This window comes from Chelmon rostratus, chromosome 24 (assembly GCF_017976325.1).
Source record: "Chelmon rostratus isolate fCheRos1 chromosome 24, fCheRos1.pri, whole genome shotgun sequence".
Classification (NCBI taxonomy): Eukaryota; Metazoa; Chordata; class Actinopteri; order Chaetodontiformes; family Chaetodontidae; genus Chelmon; species Chelmon rostratus.
This window is the reverse complement of record NC_055681.1, coordinates 11,575,331-11,584,789: the sequence shown is the minus strand read 5'-3', so window position 1 is coordinate 11,584,789 and position 9,459 is coordinate 11,575,331. Positions and strand designations below refer to the sequence as shown.

The following is a 9,459-nucleotide window of genomic DNA, read 5'->3' as shown; positions in this document are numbered from 1 at the left end:
TAAAAATGCATTCATATTCCTATCAGCTCATGAATTATGATGGCTTATCATCTGTTTCATGTGCATGGAGCAGTCAGGCCAGTTCCAACATTCTTCTCGCAACGAGGAAGAGGCGACGAGTATTTTTACTTCTTTTATGTTCTGAGTAATACTGCATGTTCGACGTTATACTTTGCCTTGCTGTATCGCATGTTTGCAAGTTTCATCTTGGAATAATAGTTGTGACAAAGGTGCATAAAAGCATTTTGGGGAAACATGAAAACACATTTTATTTGTTAATCATCTTTGCATTTGAACAGTTGGAACGCTTTCACGGGGTGGCGCCCATCTCCCTCGCCGCCCTGCACTTCCTCTCTCTTCCCTCTGTCTCCCTCTCACAGTGCTGTTTGATTGCTTAAGCCTGGCCGTCAGACAGACAGACAATGCGTCCATGAAGAATAGCCTCGCTTCCTTCCTGTCTTCCTGTGCTGCGTTCTGCCTTGGTGAGCAGGGTGAATAGGGCGCTCTGCCCTACAGCCACCATGAGCCGCAGGGGCCACGGCGGCTAAAACCAACAAAGAGAGCCGTTCTGGGGCCTTTTTTTTTTTTTTTTTTTTTCCCAATTCACATCCCGTCCTCCTCCTCCTGCTACTCCCTGCTGCCAAATCACTGGGACTGCCGGGTGGATAAACAATCTCTCTCTCTTTTTTTTTTAATCTTTTCATGCACTAATTCTCACTTTTTTTGGCCAGAATTTCTTGTTTTCCTCCTTTTCTGCACCAATTCTCACTTTTTTTTGGTTGAGTTAAGCAGTTGATGCATGATATTTGAACCGGTGGACTACAAGTCGAATACAAATGTAGTATAATGCCATACAGCGATACATTGCTATTGCTTTTAAACACATTGCTTCTCAGAGAGAAATTATTTAAGATCAGTAGTTTTCATCAGCTCTTTTGGGCGTAATGCACACCATGAACATTAGGTTGCACTTTTCCTTAAATAGCTGTACAGCAATTTGCCAAGAAACCCCTCTCAGATCCAAAAAGAGCACAGAGGCACGGAAATGACCCGAGAAAATCCAAGGAGGGCCCTTCTGCTTTTCGAAAATGACTTCCAAACACTGATCTCAGTGTGCAATTTTGGTGAGCAGAGACGCAGCCTCCCATCGAAAAGAGAGGCCAAACTCGTAGCTACTGAAGAGAAAGCAATGTGTGTGGAGACATGACGAATTTGAGCCGGAAAAAAAACTTTCTCATTAACACAAGTGGAAATTTTAAATTATAAGTGCACATCCCAACAGCTATTTTTTCTTCAACTCATCCAACAAATTTCCCTCCCCACCCCCAACCCCAACCCCTCTCCAACAAGACAACCATCTCCCTATGGGAATACCAAGTAGGAGCAGGTAGCTGAGAGGAGCGTTGGGGAGCCAAAATGACCCCCCGACTATTGAAAACAGGATGAATGCATGCCGGGCTGAATACGGGGGTAAACTGTTAGGTCTTTGTCATTCAAAGTGATGCTTTTAACCCTTTGCGGTCCCTCTTCCTAACAACCCACCCCCTCCTCCTCCACACCCACCCTTTCCCCCTTCATTCACAGCTGAGACAATGGACGGAGAGAGGCGGCCTGCGACTGGAAAAATAAAGACTAAACACAAGATCAACTCTCCCTTTTCTGTCTCTAATGGGATTCTGCCCGTTATGTTTCCACCTCCTCTACCGACGCTGTAAAATAGGTGAAAGTTGATAATTATGTAAAGCAAACCCCTGTCAGTCAAAGGCCAGGGACGAATAACAAACAAGTGAGCGCAGGTTGGGCCTCGGCGCGTCAATCACAGCTCTGAATGCATACCGTGCCGCAAACACGTCCGTATGCTGTCAACAAGTGTCAGGGGCTTATGTTTCAGGCTTATGTTTCGCCTGCAGGGACATTCAAGACCAAGGAATTCCTGAACAAACCTTTGATAAAAAAAAAAAAAAAAAAAAGCATGGAGGGGGAAAAAAGGGCCTAGTATCTGCAGGATCCCGAGGAACGTGTATGAAATTAACTTGAGGCCAGGCCGGGGTGTAATAGTAGGCTTACATGAATGCATATCTGCCCAAAAAAAAAACAAACAGTGGAGCGCTTGATTTATATAACTGAAAAAAAAAGAAGTGATAGGACTCAATTTTCATTTTCAAGAGGCATTTTCTGGAGCGCATGCAAACAGATGTGCACATTCCTGTACACATGGCTTCACCAGAGCCAGATGTTCCACTTAAGGGGGCCCAAGGTGAACATTAATGCATCCTTGTTTCGTTGTCTGATCTCTGTCAACATCGTGGAGCGATTGTGTTGCAGAGACAAAATGGCAGCGGAGGTTTGATGATAGCTCTGCTGCTGCTGAGGGGTTCGTGCAGGGGTTCAATTAAAAGTGTCGAGAACGGTGCTTAAGTCTGCTTTAAACCATGTGAAAAAGTCTCAAGGAAAGTGTGAACCCAGGCAAAACTTGGCACTTCTACATGTTCAGCCAGCGGTGTTCAAAGCTAAAAATATGTGATTGTCATATCTGCAAAACAACAAAGAAAAAAAGCCTTCAAATCATCGCAAACATTCAGGTTCTATGTTTGAAATTTGAGCAAATATGAACTCGTTTTCACGAGCATTAAAGAGTACACAAGACAATGCAGAAAAACAGGAAGAATGCTCTGTCAGACTTCAAGGTTGTTTAATTTCAAACGTTAATATATTCGTCTTCTAATTCATAGTGAACTATTCATCCAGCTTTGACACTCCTACACGTCACCTGAAAATCTGCAGAAACTACAGAATAGCCCCATGAGAGGTGACACATTAACAATGCTTTCTCAAAATAAATATTTTTTCATTATAAAATAATAAACCTTCAAATAAATATATATATTTAACTTTACACTAAGCAATGTTGGAATTAGAAAATAAATTTTTCATATAAGGTCACTGTACAATTTACAGGTAGAAGGGATAAGACTTTTCCTTTGTAAATTACATAAAATGATTGATATACATTCCAGTGAATGTACAAACATTGTATGAATGAAGCTGACTGATTCATATAAACGTGGATTCATCAAGGTGCCTGTTATATGGCAGAAAACTTTTCACAGTTGAAGTATTATTATATGTACAAAAATAAAACATCTGTCAAACTCATTTTATAATGTACATACTCTTTGCATTTACTACTTTACATACAGTTAGTAATAGGAGTCTGTTCTTAGCATATAAGTTGTATTAAATGTTAAAAAAGGCAATCCATTTGGACTCTCATAGCAACAACACGATATCTGGGCACTTGAGTGAAGAAATTATTTTTCAGCACAAAACAGTAGTCGAATGTGTCTTCATACCTTTTAACATGTGGAGTGCTTGTTTTGGTTTACCTTTGAAGTGAAACTCGTAATGCTAGGGTGTGCCAACGCACCTCCAGTGCCTTGACTAGTACAACTTTGTCAACCAGCCTGAATAGCTGACAATTCAAGGCAAAGTTTCACGTCTCTGCCCGGATCTGATAGGCATGAAGACCTGCACGGAAAACACAAAAACTCAAGCACAACAGCATCCTTCCCTCTCTCATCAAACCTTTCAACTGCACAACTACAGGGCCAAAACATCTATCAGTCCAGTCAACATGGAGTCTTTCCATCCTTCTGCATTTTAACACCGACAGCCGGGTCGCGTGACTCGGTCATAGCAGCTCTGGCACACGGCGACACATCCTTTAGCGGGGAGGTAGCACAGGAGACAGGGGAAGAGCAGGGAGAGGAGCGACACGGTGGTCCAGCGGACGCAGCAGTGCGGCTGCGTGCACGAGAAGGGCTTGTCGGCGCACGTGTCCTCGTCGTCGCTGGAGCAGTGGTAGAAAAGCCCCTTGACGCAGCAGACGCACGTCCCGTACTCCACCGCGCTCTGCGCGGAGCACATGCACCGGCGGCCGCACATCCAGCAGGAAGGAAGCACCCGAGGGCGACGGCACTCTGAACAACAGCACCGACCACAGTCCTCGCACTTGTTGGAGTGTATGCCTTGATTTTTAGAGCTTCCGCTGCCTGGCACAGCCACCACTGACCTGGACTCATTGTTCAGGGGTTTAAGCTCTTCTGAACTGAGCTCTGCACGTTTCGGCTGGGTTCTGATTATCTGGTTGCCGCCCGCCGGGCTGCTGAGGAGCCTCTGGCCTGAAGAAGCGCTCCCCACACTGGTCCTGATGCTACTCTGGGAGTCCTCTGCACTGGAGGATCGTAGCACACCCTCCCTAGAAGAGATGGAAGTATTTGTGCTTCCATACTGAGTCAATGAAGGCAGGTTGCGGATATTATTAGGCCTCTCTTCCTGAGTCTCCTGCTGCCCACTGGTCCTTGAACCTGTTGACGTAACCGAGTCACTCTTCTGATGCCTAGGCTCGGAGGCTGGAGACCTCTGGGCCACTGTGGGCCCTTCTGTATACTCATTACTACTCCCAGTTATCCTGATCTGATCCAGAGATAGCACTGCTGGAGTAGGGGGCAGCTGCCCGTTGGTCAACCCTGTATCCGGCACAGCGTCGTGGGTTGGCGGAGGCCGTGGTTGCGGTCTCCCTTCGTCATGCGGCGTGTCCAGCGAGCCGGTCGATGACGGTGACCACCCGTGGCGTCCTCCTCCCCCATCGCTGTCGCTCTGACTTCTGGAATCCATCTCGGGACTGAAGGGCCGCTCTGGCTGGCGTGGGACACATCTGAAGTCCTGTAAAAGAAGCAGACAGTTTATATCCGCCTGTGACAAGCCATGCAAATGATTCCATGCAAATCATAACCGATATCTGTACAAACGCCATTATGGAAATAAGGCCAAGCAAACACAACACAGTGCTGGGGAGAAAGATGGACGTGCTTGATTACATAGTTGATGTAAAGCTCGGAGCCAGTTGTGAGGGGTGGTTGGGCCTTCAGAATCAGCTCATCTTGCCTTCACTAAAGAATGGCTCTATGGAACCACAGCTGTGTCTGTGGCTACTACACAAACAGATGTTTATTGACTCAAAGCTGATTCAAGTTGCAGAGGCAGGCTTCATGTTTCATAACTGACATCTTTATTGAATGTGGACGCATCCCTGCCACTAGTTTGTGCAAACTTCCTGTTTCCCCACACCGATGACACAACGATGACTACCCTGAACATGAAAAATGAATTGACAATTTTGCCTGGACTCTAAAAACTAAAAAACACTTACGAGTTGGTCAGTTGACACAAAGTTGATCTGTGGGCACCCCCGCAGCTTAAACACCAAGCATGACCTGCAAAGCCCCTGTTTGAGTTTGAAACTTCAACCATTTTTCATCGCCTCACGCTGTCAGCAACAAAGACTAAAAAAATCCTCAAAGTACTTTAAAAATAACAAAAACAAGGAAAGATGAATGAATATGCAACTATATTGACTATATTAACTGCCAAAACTTCACCGGTTCAAGATTCTCAAATGAACATATCCCGGTTCTTTTCAGTATTTACGTACAGAGCCGGTGTTCAATGGATCAGATTAGAGCTCGAAGGATTGGTCGATAAATTGATAAGTTGATTGATAGAAAATTAATGACCACCTATATTGATAACAATAATTGTTTTAAGCATTTTTTAAGCAACAATGTCAAACTTTTGCTGGTTCCAGTTTCTGAATTATGAAACTTTGACACTTTTCTTGGTCACACAAAATAGTAAATTGAATATTATTGCACTTGGGTCGTTGGTCAGACAAAACATCTGAATTGAAACAAAATTTTACATTATTTTCTAAAATTGCACAGTGCACAAGTGATTACCCAAGAAAATAATGACCAGATTAACCAGTAATCAATATAATTGTTAGTTGCAGCCTGAATTCAGATGATTTGATACTGAAAATTTCTAATGTAATCTCTACATTTCAAACTGTAGGAAATATATATTTACAATTTTCTACACTACATATCCTGAGGGACCAACATTTCCTTTCTCAGAGGGTGTGTATGGTGACGGTCAAAGGTCAGTTTTTTTTCCTGTGGGTTTGTTAAGGGCTGAGAGAGGTCGGGTACTTCACTGAAGACTGATATGGGTCAAACAGATAACACGGAACGCAATGTTGAAGCATATGTAAAAGTGAGCATAAAAGGAGGAACAAGGGGACTAAATGGCATTTTGTTAAACTGATGTGTGGGTTCTTATGCACATGCACACTTTTTTATGTTTCTAACCATGAATAAAAGTCCTCACCTCTAGGTGACTGGCACTCCGAGCTCCAGGTCAGCTATAATCTCACTGGTTCATCGTATGAAGAGAGTAAGTATTAGCATACTGCACTGTCACTTTGCATTAATCTAACATATTCAAATGCACGGCCTTGTTTTCACCAACAGATCACACCAAAGTAAAGAAACTGACAGTGGTGGCCTTCATTCTCCTTCCTCGTGGTAATTAGCTTTCAAATGGCATCTTTGGGGTTGCGAGGTTCCCCCCTTTCAATGACAATACAGGAAAGGCTTTTGTTTGTTGCATGACAAATGGCCTGCAGCAACCTTCCCCATTCTAACACATTTTACATTGTGACACTTGAAAAGAAGATGAGTGACAAGATAAAAAGTTTGGAGCATGAAAGAGCCCATGTGAAGTGTGAGTGATGCGTTCAAGGGTGCTGCTGGTGGGGGTGGGAGTGGAGCGCTGTCCCCTGAGAGCATGCAACAGGGTTCTTTAGGATTTATGAGCTTTTTTTTTTTTTTTTTTTTGCTTCTAATTAAGGGCTTGCAGGCTCGCTCAAATTTTAACCTGTTGGTGGGGTTGGGTGTGGGGGGGTGGTACAAGCCATGTTGGCCACAGCGGGTGGGTGAAGTGCTGGGGCTGATGAAAGTGAAGCAGTGCAAAGTGATGGCATCGCCTTTTAAAAATGACTTGCTCAAGATATTAAGAGCGCAGGGTTTTACAAGCAAAAACGCACAGTATTTTAATTATAAAAACCACATGAGTCCCACAGTTTCTGATTCACAACTGATTAGGCAGTGTTTTGCACCATGTGTCACAATTTCTACTGCAAATATGCAGGAATGCAGGGGATAATAGTGTCATAAAAGTTCAGTATGCATGTGGTGTATGAAAACACATGTGCCAACTTGGACGCGACTATTTCCTAATAAAACTGACACAAGCAGCGGGACGATTAAACAGACATTAGACTGAGCCCAGTCAAAGCTAGTGTAAGCTGAAAAAACAGCAAGAACAGTGCACTTATTACCGAAAATGGCCAAAAATGAGACGTTCAAAATAAGTCAAAAGTTATTACTAAACATTAACATAACGTTTATGAGCTAACGTAAGCTAAATTAAGAGTATTATAGTTGGAAAGTGGTTACAAATGCCAGCTTTTGCTATAAACTGCGTAGTTTTAACAGACCGCTCCACCACAGTTTGATGATTGATCTACAAAGGGACATACGTACCGTGTTTTCGACACTTTAGCCCCCGTCTCGGTGAAATAAATCCAGTTTGAGAGAGTTTATTCCCTACGTGAGCAGCTCAGTCGGGGAGGCTGTCGGTAAAATCCATTGAGAAAGTTTCCAGCCGGAGCTCATTTCGGTGAAAAGCGGCGCTAAGACGTAAATCCCGTGTTTTGCGCAAGAGCACGAGGCATTAAAAACGGGCTAAAACTTCAATCAGGTGCCGCCGCAGCGCAAACTTCCTCCGCTCGCGCAGCAAGGAGACGAAGAAGAAGAAGAAGGGGGAGAAAAATGGAGATGCTAGCGACAAAACTCCAGCTCAGAAGTAGTTTTTATTCGGCGTGTTTCATCCGCAGATGGTTTGCGAGTGCTCTTTCCTCCCCCCTCCTCGTGTGTGTGTTTTTCTCTCTCTTTCCGGAGGGGAGGTCGAGATTTGGGCCGTAAATGGCGTCAAGCTGAAGGGGGAACAGAGCGCTTGTTGTTGCAGCGGATATCTCGCATCCGGTGCTCAGCCATTGGCTGCGCGAGAGCGGCCATTCACACCCAGCGGCCGGATCAATGATCGCTGCCGCGGGAGGCGAACGCTGCCGGCCATCGTAAAGCACTTTTTTCTTTTTAAAAGCTCTTTCCACATCAGACCCCTGGAATTAATTCATCACATCATATATTTTATTTAAAAATCTGCATTATTGTTGCACTCTGCACAGCTGGTGATGCCCAATAAAAACTACAAAAAACTATACAAAAATTATACTTTTTAAAATATTTACCTAAACTCACCATTTTTAAGTGGTACAAATAATATGCTGCAACATTCATTAAGAAAAAAGGGTATTGTAAAGCACTTTTATGAGGTTGTATCTACAATGGTGGAAAGTAATCATTTTGAGGTACTTGTACTATAGTATTACTATTAATGTTACATTTCAGAGGGAGCTGTTGGACCTTCTCATCCACTACATTCATCTGGTTATTTTACAGGTTAATATTTTATATACAACATATGCAATTACTTGCAATTATGTTGCTTTTTCCCTCAGATAAAACAACCCAACAGTATATAAAGTGGCCTAGTTATAATAAAATAAATAATAACTCTCAAAGTCATTATTTATATATAATGACTACTTTAGCTTTTGGTACTTTGAGCCTATGTTGCTGGTTGTACCTCTGGACTTGTAATGGTGTATTTTTACACTGTGGAATTGCTTCTTGAGTGAAGATTCTGAGTACTTCTTCCGCCGTTGTGTATCTGTGTTCATGGCAGGATGTAGTGGAGTATGAGTATAAAGTAAGTTTTCTGCATGCATTGTACAGGGCAGTGTGTTAATCATACTGGGCATCCCTGAACGCTTGGCTCCCTTTGAACCATTTGGTACTGCTACAGAGCTAAGGTTAAAAGCAATCCATAAGAATTGATGCCTCTAATTAGCAGGCAAATACCATTTACTCTCAGCTGTTGTGAATAATAGTGGAGCAGCACCCCCTTGTGGACGTCTCCTGCTACTGCAGACTGCAATCAATAGCTGGATTTGACACTACAAAAAAAAAAAAAAAAAAACCCAATTCAGAATAAATCATCTGGAAAAAAAACCACTTGCTAATTCCGAATGACTGATGGTCTGACAGTAATTCACTCCCACACATACTTTGTCCTGTTAGGCAGCAGTAAAGTGAAGTACACACATGTATAAATGAGTTTCAAGGCAGAAGAAGTCAAGTCACACACAGACACACACACATCTTAAAAACAAGGCTCCAAACACAATGTCACGACACCGAAACCTTTTCCTCAAAAATAAGAGAAAGACCAATTAGCCTGTGTTCAGTCCATCTGGGACATGGACACAAAGAGCAGACCTTTCAATGAAAACAATGACAGCCTAGACACCCCTCTCTGCCCTTTCCTCTATTTTAGTAATAGAGTGTCTGATCGATTCCAGACAGAGTAATTATGAAGTTGTGATGACCACAGCACTGGGAGAAGTCATTTAAAATAACTCAGACTATGACCTGG

General features: G+C 43.2%; 1 protein-coding gene across 1 annotated transcript; it reads right to left on the bottom strand.

Moving 5' to 3' along the window:
* Positions 1-2,675: 2,675 nt before the first annotated feature.
* Positions 2,676-7,882, bottom strand: spry2 (sprouty RTK signaling antagonist 2). Its single transcript, XM_041966252.1, has 2 exons — positions 7,446-7,882; positions 2,676-4,725 (listed from the first exon to the last, which is right to left on the bottom strand). The coding sequence occupies exon 2, from the start codon at positions 4,675-4,677 to the stop codon at positions 3,661-3,663; it is 1,017 nt and encodes a 338-aa protein (XP_041822186.1). The 5' UTR covers positions 4,678-4,725; positions 7,446-7,882; the 3' UTR covers positions 2,676-3,660.
* Between the last annotated feature and the right edge of the window lie 1,577 nt (positions 7,883-9,459).